This window comes from Manihot esculenta, chromosome 2 (genome assembly GCF_001659605.2).
Source record: "Manihot esculenta cultivar AM560-2 chromosome 2, M.esculenta_v8, whole genome shotgun sequence".
Taxonomy (NCBI): Eukaryota; Viridiplantae; Streptophyta; class Magnoliopsida; order Malpighiales; family Euphorbiaceae; genus Manihot; species Manihot esculenta.
In genome coordinates, this window is record NC_035162.2 from 10699211 (window position 1) to 10715905 (window position 16695).

Below are 16695 nucleotides of genomic sequence, written 5' to 3' on the forward strand. Positions count from 1 at the left end.
TAATAAGAAATGATTAGTATCTAAAATTCCATTGTGCTTAAACAGTCTTTCTTTTAAAATTGTGTAAGTTAAGTTTTTTAATTTATAATTTAATCATTCTAGTTTTAATATTTATAACAATTTATTTTTTTAATTTAGTGAATTTAATAAAAAACTATTTATTAATAAACTGAAATTTTAAAATTAAATTATCTTATATTGTAAAATAAAATTTAAGATGTGAGTTTTCCAAATCTTCGAAATTACATTGTAGATTACTCAAAATAATATGTAATTGCGTACACATGACATAACTGTATTCTATAATTTACTTTTTAGTTTTAAATTTTGAATTTTTTTTTTTTTAAAAAATTGTAATAGCTGCCTACGATATTCTCTTCCTCCCCACATCAGCCACGAATTTTCCTTTTTTTGGAAATAAAATAATTGCTTAAACCAATAATAAGATTCCACGTCGTAAATCTAATGCTAAGTGGGCCCTACTCTTCCTCATCACCTATCCTCCAGCGTTGGGCGGGGTTTGTAGTTATCCCGCTTATTCATAATTCATCCAGTCCAGGTGTCGTTTCTTCATACACAATTGGAGACCTCAGAGAGAGCGTTCCAGTCCCTTCTTCTGCGACAGTGGAGAAACGTTTCGAGACTTCTTCAACCGCATACGGCCGTGCTCTCTTTGTTTCGCCTTATACGCACTCATATTCCTGAATCTAATCAGATCCTGTGAGTTTACTTTGTTTTCCTTCTTTTTTTTTTTTCATTTACCTCTGGCCTTGTTTGTTTGGTGAGAAAACGGAGGGAAAATGCTGGAAAGCCAGCTATATAACTGTGTCTACATCTTGTATTAACGATATGATCTTTGTTCATAATGTGAGAGCCTCTGTTCAGCGAAAATGAACTTCAAATTATATTTTTTTCGCGTCTTTTTTCCTATATTAACTCTTCTTCGCTGCCAACCGGAAGGATTAATGGTTTTTTCCGTTTTAGGAATTCGTATTGTACTTTTCCTCTAGGGTTAGCTTGTTATTAAACAACGCCTGCAAAAAGTAAAGTAAATAAAATAGGATTTATGGACTGTTCCAATAATCTGTTTTATTGGTGTGGTTTGACCTGCAAAAAGTAAAGTAAATAAAATAGGATTTATGGACTGTTCCAATAATCTGTTTTATTGGTGTGGTTTGTGGATCAATAGTCTTTCCCTTTCTTTGACCATGAAAATGATAAAGTTAATTGTTTGTTATTGTTATTATTGCACACAACCTGTAGGTTATGTGTATTTTTCCTGTTTCTTTAGTGTAAAAAATCATACTGACGGATTTTGTCTGATGAAAGATACAGAAAATAACTTGTTGGTGTCATCTTCCTAAATTGTGGACCGCATAGTTTAATCACGTTTGCTTGCATTAACACTTTTTGATATTGCTCTGTTCTGACAGGTTTTTCAACAAGCAATTTTGTGGTGGTAGGAAAATTCTTTAATATGGTATTTCCTTGTGTTTCTTACCAATGAATCCCAGTTTTCTTGGTTACATACCTTGGTTTAGTAAGCACTCAAACGAGGATTTGAGAACAAGCCAAAAACCCACAGATGTGGTTTTATCTATGGGTTCTACCTTAGAACAACCGAAACAAAAAGCTCATTTTGATGTCAAGCTGTGGAGATGGTCCTTACTTTCATTTGTGCCTTTGGCTATCAATGCTAAAGATAAAATTCGAACTCCAAACACTATAAACAAAGGGCTAAAAAGGCGCGCCCAATCTCATGGGGTTATTAAAAATGGTGGTGCTGGTGGTAATCCCTTGCGATTTAGGCCTTATGTTTCCAAGGTTCCGTGGCATACTGGCGCAAGAGGCTTTCTTTCTCAGCTTTTTCCACGCTATGGGCATTATTGTGGACCTAACTGGTCAAGTGGAAAAGACAGGGGTTCTCTTCTTTGGGATAAGAGACCAATTGATTGGTTGGACTATTGTTGCTACTGTCATGATATTGGTTATGACACCCATGATCAAGCCCATCTGCTGAAAGCGGACTTACAATTTCTTGCGTGCTTGGAGAAGCCAAATATGATTGCTAAAGGAGATACCCATATTGCTCTGATTTATAAGACAATGTGCATCACAGGTATATCTAGCTTCTCGTTTTGCTATCCGCTATGTTATTATGAGAAAGCTTATGAAATCACTATCTAGGTGGGGTGGAGGGGATGGGTTTGTGTAGAAGCGTTTTGACACAGTGCTCAAGTTTTTGCTGATTATTCTATTTTTGTTCTTTTCCGAATCATTGTAGGTCTTAGAAATCTCCTGATACCATACAGAATACACCTTGTGAAGTTACAATCAGGGCAACCTTTGCTCAATTTTGGATGGCTGAGCAATGTGAAATGGAGAGGTTGGAATTGTCAGAAAACATAAACATAATTGTAGCATGCGGCCAGTACAGCAAGTGGTTTTCAGGGGATTACTTTTCTTGTATTTTCTTTTCTATTTTTACACCTATGTTGAAGATTCTCGTGCTAGTGCTTAAAGGTAAATGGGGATCATGGCTATGTTGGAAATTTGAGATATCTGAATCTCATTAGGTTGTCCCAAAGATGCATATAATGTAAATAACTACTTTTAGCTTTATATTGTAGACAAAAATTGACTAGGTATTGCCTTTAGCACACCCATTTGATGACATTTAATTTGATCTTGAACTTAAAGCTTTAGGTTCTTGAGAGGCTTATTATTTTTTTTTTGGCAACAGTGCCACTTGGAATATGAGAACTGGGGCCAACATAGGTTGTTGCATTCTAATATATTGCATCATTATAGGACGCATTGCATATGAAATAAACCATTTTGGTGTTCTATAATTTTCGTGTAATTCTTTATTCATTTTTAAGCATAAAACTTCTTTTGTTCTAGTGTTGTGTTTATAGATGCACTGTAGGCCAACAAATGCACTAGTGAAAAAGGATAGGCACTTTCACATTGTAAGTTGTATTAAAATTTGGTGGAGTTAAACTTTCATTTTATTGCAGTTTTATTTCTATAATGCTCTGTTAAAACTCAGTATTTTCCATTTAGCACAGTGTTTGGTTGCTTCGTTAATCAATATTTTGATTTTTGGAATCCTTACGAAGAGAGGAATGGATTTGTTGTATCGGAGCGTCCATTCATATTTATCGAGGGTTTTACATGTTTGCTGCTGTTGTATTTTTGCTCATTTCCAATGTTAGATTTAGAACTTATTATTGTCTGCTATACAAATGTTTAGATGATTTTTCATTTCTTATTTTTTAATTATTCATTAGTAGTTATTCATACGGTGCACCAGAAAATTGAGAAAAATGTTAAAAGATGAGCCAAATCAAATCCTTTTGACAGTACATAAGCGTTTGATTTTCCAAAATATGATTTTTATTAACATTTTTGCATCATAAAGTTGATATTGATTACTAATCTATTAATCTAATCTAATGGCTACTTTTAATTAATACTATTAAGAAGGATATCTTGAAAATGAATGGAAAGTGAAAGTCGATGAAATAATCACATTGAACTTTGAAACTGGAATTTTGTGACGGTCGAGAAAAAAAAAATGTTGTTATGGAGTGCTTTTCATGGGCGGTCCCACAGACGTAGAGTGGTGTTGACTAGGAAGGGAGAGAGGTTGAGACTGGGTGGGTGTTGCCCACTCAACTCTCAACTCCCACTTTCCAAGAGGGGGCAAAGGGCAGTAATTCCATATTTTAAATTAATGTTCAATTTTACCACAAGTTAGTTCGATTTGTAATTTTTTTTATTTAAATTAATTCAAAGCTTTTTAATTTAATATTTAATTCATAAAAAAAGAGAAAGTAGTGTATAATGCGAGGTAGATGAAAAATGAAACAAGTTTATCATTTATGAAACAAGTGGAATATAATATTATATTAAAAATGGTGTAATATCGAAATGAACATGGGGCTTAGTTGGAGATTTATACTCGATCTGAGTAGTGGAACTATATTGAATATATAGATAGAATGCAGAGGCGTGCTTGAAGAAATGAAGTTGGCATGGTATTATGAGTATAAAGAAATTAATTTTGATAGAAAGCGACAATGAAATGGTAAGCAGGCGTGTACAATGAAACACTTTTTTAGTCTATATAGTCTATTAAAGTTAGTTTTATATCAAATAGGGCGGTGGTGTCATGGTAAGGCCTGTTTGTATGAAAGCCCTGATTATGTATGCACATGCATATACCAGAAGCTAACCTATCAGAAGCCTTCCAGTAGCCGCCACTCGGCAGTAGAAAACCAAGCCCCTCATAAATCGAGATCCATGGAAAGAGCCATATAACTAAACATCACCTTACCTTGGGTCGAACTTTAAGTTTTCAAGGAAAGAAAGATAAATCTGGGATGAGAAGCGGAACCTCCCTCTATAGAATAAAGCCAAAAGATTTAAAGACAATTGAAGAACAAGGACGCACCACAACGAAAACATCAAATCCCAATAATTAGAGGTTCAACTTGCACTTGGTTCAAAGGAGAACGCAACCACATGTCGTTAGGCTTAGGGACTGGCATTTAGTACAAGGTTGTAATATTAATATTAGTGATTGGATCCTATCAATAAAATTGGTTAATGGTTAAATGTTAACATCGGGGACTAAGTTGACAAAATTAAGAAATATTAATGTGAAATCTTTTAAGTATATCTTTAAATTTTAAAATAACATCTCCAATTAAGCTATATTTTGTATATTTATCAATATTATTCTTTTAAGTTATCCACATATAAATATAATTAATAAATAAAAATTGTCTTAATTATATTTTTTAAACAATTAATCATTTTCTAAATAGATAATAAGTTTATTATTTGTTATAAATATATAATAATAAATTTTTATATAATTTTATTTAAATTTTCTTATTAACCTTCTTCTAAACACCATTAATTATTTTATACTCATGGAACAATTACTCCCTTAAAATATATAAGAGTAACCCTTAATCTTTAATTTTTAACCTTCACTATTATCCTCTAATGTCAATCTAAACTTGAAAACTAATAAAATAACAAAAACACAATAGATCTAAATAGAAAAACTCTCTCGATAGAAGAGAAAGAAAAAAAAACGTTTTTTTTACTGAGAAGAGTAGGAGAGACTGATAAGTGTTAAATGGTACCCAATGGGTATGAGCGAATAAAAAAAGAAAAGTTGAGAATCTCTCAAAAAAATTCGAAGAGAAAAACTGAAAAAAAAAAATGGTAGAACATCTTCTATTTGTCATAGAAGCCTAGTGTGAGTAACGTGATTCAATTGTTTTAACTAAATATATTATAAATTGAAAAAACAAAATGGGAAGATCTACGATGAAATTAATAAAATTAAAATATTTTTTATCATTTAGGCATTTTGTATAAATTAATAATTAAAATATTTATCATATTGTTGTAAAATATTAGAAAAAAAATATAGAAATTAAATGAAAGATTAGCATAATATTTAGTTGAGACGTGATAATAATCACTATCCTTAAAGATAATTCGCCAACGGTTGCGTGTCCTCAATGATTCAACAAGTCTTTTGAATTATAAGTAATCCAAGAATAATAATAACAATAATTATTAATTATCCAAAAATAGAGAAGAAGCAATAGAGAGAAAGATAAGTATTTATTTTTTCATGATAATGAATAATGTAAATACACTATTATTTATAGTATTAAAGTTAACGTTATTCAAATCTACAATATCAACTAAAAATATGGTTTAGTAATATTAGGAAAAATAATAAGATAACTTAAAGTGGAAAAAATCTTACTTTCGACACAAGTTTCCATATGTGATCCCTTTATGACTCGATAGTCTCGCCTTTTCCCCTTCTTTAAACCTAACTTCTTCTTTCCCCTTTCTCATGAAAAACAATCTGCGTCAATTGACTATCGACGAAGAAAAAGATGTTGTTGTCCCTATTAAGAGTTCCAGATATATTCCGATCGTCACTTATGATTTATGTATGGTGGGGATGTTTCTCATATACAATCCAATTAATTTTCAGAACATGCAAATCTCTTTGACAGATTTATGGCGACAATCCTCGGACAGTTATTGCATTGAAGGATTGGTTCCTAGTTACAAACCGGACATTTTATTTTTAATGGAAACAAAAGCTCTTAGTTCTCGTATGAAATTTTTTCATAATTTTTTACATTTTGATGGTTGCTTCTCAATTAATAGACAATGATTGGGAGGAGACCTTTTGTTAATATGAAAGAGTCATGAGTCTGTTTCTGTAGTTGGCTTTTCTTCAAATTTTATTGATTGGGTTGTTTTGGAAATGAATGTTCAATGGTGATTTACTAGTTATTATAGATTTCCGGAATCGCAACAACGACGTCAGTTTTAGAACCTTATTCGAGTTTTATTTCGTAAAAACTCTCTTTCGTGGTTTTGTTCGGGAGACTTTAATTATTTATGCTCGAGAGATGAGAAAGAATGAGGAGTATTTTTGTCAAATTATCTTATGCAGGGGTTTAGACAGACACCTGAAAAGCATTTTTGTCAAATTATCTTATGCATGAGTTTGATTTTGAATGATTGTAAATCTTTATTAAACTCTAGAATTGATATTTGATTCGTCGTAATACTACTCTAACTGCTCACACTTTGGCTAGAGAATTTATCAGGTATAATCGTCGTTCTATTTGAGATGATATCCCTTTTTATTTGATGAAATTTTGTTAATATAATCAGTAATTTTACTTTAAAAAAAAATAATGTAAAAAAATTTTTTTTTTAATTAAAATCTGTAATTTATTTTAAAATATTTTAAAGTAATTAAATATGTATAATTTTTCTAAAATAAATGATTAAATATACAACACATATTTAGAAACATTAAGTACGAGTTATCTGAGTCCGATATAAATTTAAATAATAAAAATTAATGTTCAAGTTAAAGCTTAAATATGATTACATGTTTTTGTTGTTGTTACATAAAACCATGATAATTTCCTTTTTAATTCTTTCTTTTTGCCAAAGACATTGTTTTAACATTAAAATTGTCGAAGTTATTGAATATTGCATAATCCCATTTTTTTTTTTTTTCAGACTCGCTAATATTATCAATGCAAAAATAATTGACAAAAAAAAAATATCTATTTTTCTTCTTTTTTCCCTCAGTTCCTTAATTATTTCACTTTTTCCACCATTATTTTTCTCAATCAAATCTGGATTGCTTTCAGTATTTAATCCACCTGTTTTCTTAATCTAATTTTTCCAAACAAATTCTCTATAAATAAGACTAATAGCTTTCACAATTCAAATGAATATTTGGGATTTTAAATTTAAGGTGTTTTAATAATTACATTTATTGGGATTAAAGGTTTATGCATTTCTTAATTCTAATTTTTAAATGAAGACCAAAATTAGAATTGAGTTTGCAAACAATTTAGGGTCTGCTGGCTGAAAATTTAAGGTATTTTTATTATATAAAACTAAATAAATATTATAACTAATACAATTAATTTATAATATTTATATTTATTTTACAATTCTTAGATTTATTCAGATACATTTATCACCGAACTAAGTTTATGAGGTATAATATTTATATTTATTTATATAAATATAAATAACGTATTATTATTTAATTAAAATTTATTTTAATATAAAAATTTTATAATTAACAAATAATAAAAAATAACACAATATAAATAAAAAGTAAAATCTCATCAATTATCAACTAAAAAAATTAAATATTAGACATTATTTACAATACAACACATTGTCTTTCATTTCACCAATCCAATGCTAAAAATAAAGTAATTTCTGCTGGCACAAAATTATGGGGATGGCCATATTATTTCTCGGCCGTTAGTTGACGGAGTTCGGCGGGCCGTACATCACAGCCTTTGTTATTAACCAATTCTCTAAAAATTATAGTAATTTAGAGAATTTAGGTTAATGAATTAAAAAAAGAAACTAGAGCGTGACTCAAACTCTACTTGATGGAGCGTCAATTTCGTTTAATTTACTAAATATAAATATAAAAATACCTATGTTATAATTAAAACCGACAGATTATCTTACAATTCTTATTTGGAAAAATATGCAAATTTACTAAATTAGGCGATTAAACGATGTCGTTTGAAGGAGAGCCGCCTGACAGAAGAGGAAAGAGAAAGGAAAACGCTTTGAATTTGTAGCCTCATCTTCCTCAATTGGACCAAAAGCCCATCTCTGATATCTCTCTCCTCTTCTCTTCTTCTTCTCAATTTTCTTCTCTCTCTCCCCACATCAAACATACAAACCCTAACCGAAATCTCTCTGAGTCTCTCGATTTCATCATCCGATGCTTTGATCCACGGAACCAAGTCTGTCTAGATCTGTTTCAATTGGTACGTTTTCTTTTTTATTTTTCTTTTAATTTGATTCGCTTTTCTTCTTCTGATTGGAAAAAAATATTTGTTATTTCTTTCTTGAAGGAATTCATATTTGGAAACTGATTGATGTAGCCTCACCGGATCGGATAATAGTCTAGATTTATTTGTCTTCCCTTATTTTCTTTTCTTTTCCATCCTCTTTTTTCGAAATTTTTAATTTCGTTTTAGAGACGGGACTTTTTCTTGGTGATCTAATTTATAGATTAGTTTTCTGGTTTGATTGTTGAGGATATTGGGGAAATTAAAAGGAAACAATATCTGAATCGATTTTTCTCCCTTTTTTTACTATCAAAACGGGGAAAATGTCCAAATCGATCTGTTTCTTTTGGGTTTGTTCCCCCATCTCTTAGTTCTTATTTAGGGTATTGTTTATCTTGTTTTCAATTATTTTCTCGCCGGCCGATCGGTGGTTTGTGAAGAATCACGGGGAATGACGTCTGGTTTATTCAATTTGAAAGCTAGTGTTGCATGATCGTGGTGTTGTTTTGAATATGGTCATTTCGTTTTCAATAGTTTTTTTTTGTAATTTTTCTCGCAGCATTCTTGTTATATTTGGAGCTTCAATCGGAACAGGTTGAAGTGCTTCCACTTGGATTTTTTTTTTGTTCGTGTTTTCTTTCTTTTTTTTTTTTGAAGGATGATTTTGTACGGAATAATGTTGCACTATAATTGAAAAACTGCATGAGCCATTCTTAACCTATTGCAACCAACGTATTTATTCTAATATTGCGGTAAGCGTGATACATGCTTATGGCATGTGAATTTGAAAGATTGTGCAATTGTTTATATCTCCTTTTGAGAAACAAAAATGACTTTCGTGGAATTTGGGAGAGGCATATCAATACTAAGTTATTTCCCTCTGGTACTTCAATATTCCACGATTTGGTTGGATATTGAAGATGTGGCTATGTTTCTGAGATGATTCTCTCTCTATCTCCTCTCTCCCCCTCTTTATATATGTGTATGTCTGTGTGTGTGTGTGTCTGTGTATTTTTTAGTTACACAAATATGAGAAATCCAACTATCTGAATTATACTCTACTGGTGCTTCTTTGTAAAATTATTTCTATTCTATTGTTGTTGGCTTTTGTTGAATTTTCTGTTTAAATATTATCATAATAAAGTGAATATTTGTTTATAATCAATTATGTTTACCTATAGTGACCTGGTGTCGATTGAGTTGGTGAGTCTTTGTTATGAAACCTCCACATTAATTCTATGCCAACTTTTCCTTTTTGATATCATGTATTGATCAAGTTTCCTATTTTTGTATGTCTGTTGCTCAAACTTTTTTATGTCTATTTTTTCCCTCAGAATATGAAATGCTTTTTATAGATTTTCTCTAAGCTGTCAGTTGTTCTTCTGGCTTTCTGCAGATGAATGACAATTGGATGGTAGTCGAATATTTTTGATGGATGATGATTGTGCAGATGGATAAAATGTCTGCTCCTTCGTCTCGGGAGCGTGCACAACGTCTTTATGAGAAGGTATTTCATTTCTTCCTGCAAGTTAAAGTCTTCTCCTGATTGTCAAATATAAAGTGAGGCTCCTTGCCCATTTGTCCCTCTAATTGGTTACCCTCTCTTACCTCAGATTTCGAGCACTCTATTTGTATATATAGAATATGTTCTGAAATAGATTCTTTTTTTTTTTTTGGCTTTTGTACAGAATATTGAACTGGAGAATAAGCGTCGGAAGTCAGCTCAGGCAAGAATTCCGTCAGATCCCAATGCCTGGCAACAGATGCGTGAGAACTATGAAGCTATAGTTCTTGAAGATCATGGTTTTTCTGAGCAGCACAATATAGAATATGCTCTTTGGCAGTTGCATTATAGGCGCATCGAGGAACTGAGAGCCCACTTCAGTGCTGCCTTAGCTAATGGTGGCTCAAATACATCTCAGGGAGTGAAAGTTCCCACTCGACCAGACCGTATTACAAAAATAAGGCTGCAGTTTAAAACATTTCTTTCAGAAGCAACTGGATTCTATCATGATCTCATCCTGAAAATCAGAGCGAAGTACGGGCTTCCTCTGGGATACTTCTCTGAGGATTCAGATAATAGAGTTGTTTTGGAAAAAGATGCAAAAAAATCGTCCGATATGAAGAAAGGTTTGATCTCTTGTCACCGCAGTTTAATATACTTGGGTGACCTTGCAAGGTACAAGGGACTTTATGGGGAAGGTGACTCAAAGACACGCGAATATGCAGCTGCTTCAAGTTACTATTTGCAAGCTGCTTCCTTGTGGCCATCTAGTGGGAACCCCCATCATCAGGTTTGCGCTTGTAACACTTTATGCTGTTTTCTATTTTTCATATTGTAAGCCATTTTTTAATGTGATCTCCTCCCCATGCTTGAATTCTTATTAAAGATGGGTATTCCTTTAGTTTTGACAAAATTTCTGCTTATTTTCAGCTTGCTATTTTGGCATCCTATTCAGGAGATGAGTTGGTGGCTGTGTATCACTATTTTAGGAGTCTGGCGGTTGATAATCCCTTTACAACAGCACGAGATAACCTGATTGTTGCTTTTGAGAAGGTGACCTTTTTTTCTATAAATTATTTATTAATGTTGCTTTCTCAATCAACCTTTAAGATTTTCTTTCCCTGTGAAATTGGAAAGAATATGCATGGATGGCTTATCATTCTTTTTCCATGAGAGTTTGGTTGGGTGTGAAATTGAATTTTGGATGTCATTTTTGTTGAAAACTTTATCTACGCTTCTTTTGTTTGTTGTTCTTTTTCTGACAGTTGAGTCGCCTTGTTCAACGATCATATTTGAATTAAAAAGTACAAGCAATAAGTGTTAGGTTAACGTGGCAATTGTCCATTAAATAGGGTGTTGCTTTCGGAAAAATTAGTTTTTACCATCTCATTGTTATTATGCTTCTAGTAATTTGATTATTATGTGAAAAAACCTAGAATTTCTTTTTGGTCTTTGGCAGAACCGACAGATTTACACTCAACTACTTGGGGATTCTAAAGGATCTGTGGTCAAGGATTCATCTGTGCGCTTGACCAGCAAGGGTAGAGGGAAAGGGGAATCAAAACCTGCAGTTAAAGACACAAATTTGGAAGCCAATGTTGTGAATGACGGGACATCTAATATCCGTGAGATACATAAATCATTCTGTATCCGGTTTGTCCGCCTGAATGGTATTCTATTCACACGCACCAGGTATCTAGCACTGACAGTAGCTGACTTAGCAGGTTGTTGATTTAATTCCTTGTACTTACCTTTTTTTTCCTTGTGTAGCCTGGAGACATTTGCTACAGTTCTCTCATTGGTCAGTGGTGACTTCTGTGATCTTCTTTCACGTGGGCCAGAAGAGCAGCTAAATTTTGGTGCAGATGTTGTTGAAAATGCCATTTTCATTGTACGGCTTATTTCTATTCTTATCTTCACTGTTCACAATGTGAGGAGGGAGGCTGAGGGTCAGACGTATGCTGAAATTGTTCAGCGTGCTGTTCTACTGCAGAATGCGCTTACTGCAGTTTTTGAGTTAATGGGACACATATTGGAGAGGTTTGTGCAGCTGCATGATCCTTCTGCTAGTTATCTCTTACCTGGCATTCTGGTTTTTGTAGAATGGTTGGCCTGTTGCCCTGATGTTGCATCAGGCAGTGATGCTGATGAGAAACAGTCCACTGTTAGATTGAAGTTTTGGAACCATTGTACATCATTCCTGAATAAGATCTTGTCATTTTGGTCAATGTCTCTTGATGATAATGAAGATGATACATGCTTTAAGAACATGAGCCATTATGAAGAAGGAGAAACCGGAAATAGGCTTGCTTTATGGGAGGATTTTGAGTTGAGGGGATTTTTGCCACTTCTTCCTGCACAAAGCATTTTGGACTTTTCGAGGAAGCACTCTTTTGGAAGTGAAGGCAGTAAGGAAAAGATAGCTCGTGTTAAAAGGATTCTAGCTGCTGGAAAGGCTTTAGCAAATATTGCTAGGATTGATCAAAAAACGATATTTTATGATCCAAGGATGAAGAAATTTGTTATAGGTGTGGAGCCTCAAATTTCAGATGTTAGCATGTTGGCTTTTGATTCTGGCCTGCCAAAAACTAATGACTTGGTGCAAGAAATCCAGCCTCAGAAAGTCATTAATGTGGGAGTTTTGCCGCCTAATGCACAGCCGTTTATAGAAGGGGATGAGGAGGATGAAGTTATTGTTTTCAGGCCAGCAGCAACAGAGAAGCGGAATGGACTTAGTCCAAAATGGGCTCCCTATGATAGCTTGAAACAGAATCCTGATGTATCCGCTGATCTGAAATTCTATGGTGGTGCTGTTTCATCTCCGCTTGATATGTTGCAGCATTCTGCTTTTGATGCAGGTTCTCAAATATCTGCATCATCTGGTATTAGTGCCTCCCAGCATCTGCAGCCAATTCAACCACCTGCCTCAAAGTGGTTAATGGAAGAAGCTGCCTCACTTGCAAATAGCTTGAATGCTGTTAGGTTCATGGAGAATGGACATGTAACAGAACATGACTTGCTAAAAGATTTAGGCATAGGCCATCCTGCTACACATTCACTTCCCCTCCAACAACCTGTAAATGTTAATGCTAGCTTTTTCTACAATCAGACTAAAGTGCCAGAAGCTGTGATTCCATCAAAGGTTGATGTTATTGCTGAAAATTTGGCTGTGAAGACATCAGCAGCTTTGCCAGCAGGCTTGAAAAAAACTCCTGTCAGCCGACCTGTAAGGCACCTTGGGCCTCCTCCAGGCTTTAATCATGTTCCTCTTAAACAAGTAAATGAACATGTGTCTGGCGCAGATTTGATGAGTGAGAATTCACTGACAGATGACTATAGTTGGTTGGATGGCTATCAGTTGCCATCATCAACAAAAGGCTCTGTGCTCAATAATATGTCTACCATCACTTCTGAAGCAATGCCTCAGTATATCAATAGCAGTAATGGCTTGAGTGGAACAGCTAGCTTCCCTTTTCCTGGAAAACAGGTGTCATCCCTGCAATTCCAGACAGAAAAACAGAAAGGATGGCAGAATTACCAGGCCTTTGAGCATCTGAGGTTACAACAAGAGCAGCAGTTGCAGCAACAACTCCTAAATGGAAATCAGCAATTTACTCCAATGTCTGAGCAATATCATGGAAAGTCCATCTGGAGCGGTCGTTATATTGTGTGAGATGAGTATAAACGCATAGATGGTAAGATAATATCATCCGCACCATTCCCAGACTTGTTATAATACCTATTAGTGCTCTATATTTAGTAATTGTTTTAATATGCCATCCTCCTTTTTCTCAGGTTTCGAGAATGACTTCGGGAATGCACTTCGTCCTCTTGCTACCAAATATGAACTCCAACTTTGCAGCCTTTGTCAAATTTCAAATTTTAAGTTTTTGTTGGAGCATGGGTGGCTGTGGCTCCTTGCGGGGGGCTTGCTACTGAACAAGTAAGTGTCTTCTTTATTCATCCTCCCTTCCTCAAACCAAAGTACTACATTTTATCCCATAAAAAACCCTGCTCTCGCTGTGGGTAAGTGAATATTTTCCAGTGGTGATTCTTGATAACGGGGAGGTCCTTGACTAGGCTGGTACATCTAACATGTACATTCTAACTTAAATTGTGAGATTGTATGATCTGATTGCATTGCCCTTCTTTGACGGTAGGCCAACGTCTACTAAAATTAACTGTAGATAACAAAAAAATGCTGGCCCTTATGAGCATTTTGATTGTAATGCTGACATTCATTGGAAAGCTTTAGTTTATGTTAGGAACTTGTATGTGCCAGGGAAATTGTACCTTGAGCAAATTACTTCTTAACCTTTTTCTATTTATATTGTGACAGTAAGTTCAAAAATAATGAAGTAGAATTTATTCTTTGAAAACTAGATGCAACATCAATTTCAGCAAATAATTTCATTCAATTTATATGGATACAAATAAAGGTATCTTGAATTTGTTGTGTATTTTTGCTGGAAACCAAACATTTGGTTATTGGCACTGATTTGTTGCTTGATATGCAGATTTTGCTGAGCTCTCCTGCCAGGGGAAGACAATATTCAAACATCTGTATGATGTGAAATTCCTAAGAAGTTAATACCTTTGTCTGGTTACATGGGTTGGAGATAGAAATGTTTTTTAATAAGAGCAAACTGTTGTTTTTGGGCTGAGATCTGGTGGAGTTGGTGGAAGAATAAACGTATGGTGCACTGGGTCACCGTTTTACTCGACTTTCATCTTGCCCTAGCTGTCAAGAACTGCTGGTGCTGTCATAGGTTGGTTGGTTGGTGATAATTTATAGTGTCCTTGATTGGATGTGCCAGAACAGATAATCTTGAGAGCTCAAGTTGGAAGGGTGCTTGCTTGAACATGATTTAGGCATCATCAGTTGGACAGTGGGATAAAATATGTAGTTATGATTTAGTATAAATGTGTATGGAAGATATTGTGTATGGTCGCAGTGTCTACGATGCTGCTGTTTGGTGTCAATGCTTATACAGGGTATGAGCATAAATATGGAACTAAGTTTACTATTTTAGTTTTTGTGTTGGGAGTTGGGTTTGACCCAAACTTCTTGGAAATAAACTGTGGATTTATATCTCTGTTGTTGAATGTCCTTCAGTCTCATTTGGATGTGTTTTCATAATTTGTGTCAACTATATTATAATGAAAACTAATTAATTTGTTTCAATGAATTTCAAAAACGGGTGCAATTTATTTTTATTGATCATTCTGCTCAAGGCTTTGAGGATCAAACCGTTAGAAGGCAAGCGTTAATACCCTGCTAAAGTATAGTCTGGAAAAAACTAAAACAGAAGTTGTATCATACACCCTTTTACCCTATTTTAGATAACTTATGTACCATAAAAGAGTAAAACAATAGGGAATATGTGAATGATTAAGTATAATTGTCAACTTCAGCATGCCTTGCAGGGAGCATGTGGTGTCCCTCTCCTTTTCACTTGTCCGCCATCTAATTTGAAATGAATGTGACATATACATACCAGTGGATAAAAAAAGTATAATTTAGAATTAATTTAAATTTGAACTTTAATATTCACTTCATCACATATTTTTTATTCATTTTTATTTTAAAAAAAATTAAAAAATACAATTATTTTAGTTAAATGGGTTAATATAAAATGAGAACATTAAGTTTTGTTTCAACAATTTTTTTTTTCGTTGAGTTGGATTGGGAGACTGGTGATGAATTTATTATATTTTTTTATTTCATAATTTTTATTTTTTTAAAAAATTATTTAAAAATTATTATTCATTTTTATTTGTCAAATATGCTCTTTTATTATTAAAATATCTTTTAGCATTTAATAAAATTAATATTTTTAAAATGTATACAATTAAAAAATTAATAATTTTTTTTTCTAAATATGCATAAGAAAGTGAAGCGGATAAAAATTATGATACTGAATTGAATATTAAAAAATAATTTATATATTTATTGAAAAAATAAATAATTAAAGACAAATTATATTAAAAATAAAATAAAATAAAATAGATTATAATAGATAATTTATATATTAATTACAGTATAGGAAAGGAAAGTGAATAATATTTTATGATAATAAAGCTAAAAAAAATTTATAATAATAAAAAATGATAGAATTAAGAGAATATTACTTTTAATTTTTATTGGACATTTGCATTCAAAATTATTGAATTAAATTGAGTTTAAGTATGCGTGAAATATTTGATGGAAAACATTACTCGTAAATATTTTCCCAATAAGTATACTATGTTAAATAAGGTTGAGATTTGAGAAAATTTATAATTTTAACTAAAATAAATTTGCATAAAAAAACTTGCAGTTTTTAGTTATTGGCCATAATTTCACTGTAGCTTCATTTATATTAATTTTCTAAAAATTAGACAGACCAATTTAAATTAGGTATCTCATTAGTAATTGGATCCGATCTATAGTCATTCTTTTCAACATGAAGAACTGCTAGCAGAAAAAAAAAAAAAGGTTGAATGTGCTGTTAATTTATTAATATAACTTTATATTACATGCATTAAAATAAGGGTATAATGTTTATGATCTAATTTTAAATAAAATAATAAAAGTGAAAATATATTAAAATTTTATTATTTCAATTGTATTAATTATATAATGGAAATAAACTCATTTTTGTAAACTGAACAAAAGAGCATTAGGTTTTTTAGCAACTAAACTATCAATTCATTGAATTAGGTAATGTACAACTTATCACTAATTAATGATGATTGCCAAAAGTGCGCTCAATTAAAAATATTTAAATTATAATTATAATTTATTCA

The 16695-nt window shown here is 32.6% G+C and overlaps 2 protein-coding genes across 2 annotated transcripts; both read left to right on the plus strand.

Annotated features, from left to right (window-relative positions):
- The first annotated feature begins 536 nt into the window (after nucleotides 1-536).
- Nucleotides 537-2622, plus strand: LOC110610044. Its single transcript, XM_043954500.1, has 3 exons — nucleotides 537-722; nucleotides 1435-2119; nucleotides 2285-2622. The coding sequence occupies exons 2-3, from the start codon at nucleotides 1504-1506 to the stop codon at nucleotides 2407-2409; spliced, it is 741 nt and encodes a 246-aa protein (XP_043810435.1). The 5' UTR covers nucleotides 537-722; nucleotides 1435-1503; the 3' UTR covers nucleotides 2410-2622.
- Nucleotides 2623-8194: 5572 nt separating this feature from the next.
- On the plus strand, nucleotides 8195-15012 carry LOC110609789 (protein SMG7). The gene is made up of 8 exons (XM_021749590.2): nucleotides 8195-8378; nucleotides 9799-9909; nucleotides 10091-10696; nucleotides 10837-10959; nucleotides 11366-11598; nucleotides 11677-13601; nucleotides 13702-13849; nucleotides 14424-15012. Exons 2-6 carry the CDS (start codon nucleotides 9838-9840, stop codon nucleotides 13577-13579), a joined length of 2937 nt encoding a protein of 978 aa, XP_021605282.1. The 5' UTR covers nucleotides 8195-8378; nucleotides 9799-9837; the 3' UTR covers nucleotides 13580-13601; nucleotides 13702-13849; nucleotides 14424-15012.
- The last annotated feature ends 1683 nt before the right edge of the window (nucleotides 15013-16695 follow it).

Coding starts and splice junctions, on each gene's coding strand:
- LOC110610044 (XM_043954500.1), top strand. CDS start 1,504: ATGAATCCCAGTTTTCTTGGTTACATACCTTGGTTTAGTAAGCACTCA. Junction 2,120..2,284: donor TAAGACAATGTGCATCACAG/GTATATCTAGCT, acceptor GAATCATTGTAG/GTCTTAGAAATCTCCTGATA.
- LOC110609789 (XM_021749590.2), top strand. CDS start 9,838: ATGATGATTGTGCAGATGGATAAAATGTCTGCTCCTTCGTCTCGGGAG. Junction 10,697..10,836: donor GTGGGAACCCCCATCATCAG/GTTTGCGCTTGT, acceptor GCTTATTTTCAG/CTTGCTATTTTGGCATCCTA. Junction 11,599..11,676: donor ATTCTATTCACACGCACCAG/GTATCTAGCACT, acceptor TTCCTTGTGTAG/CCTGGAGACATTTGCTACAG.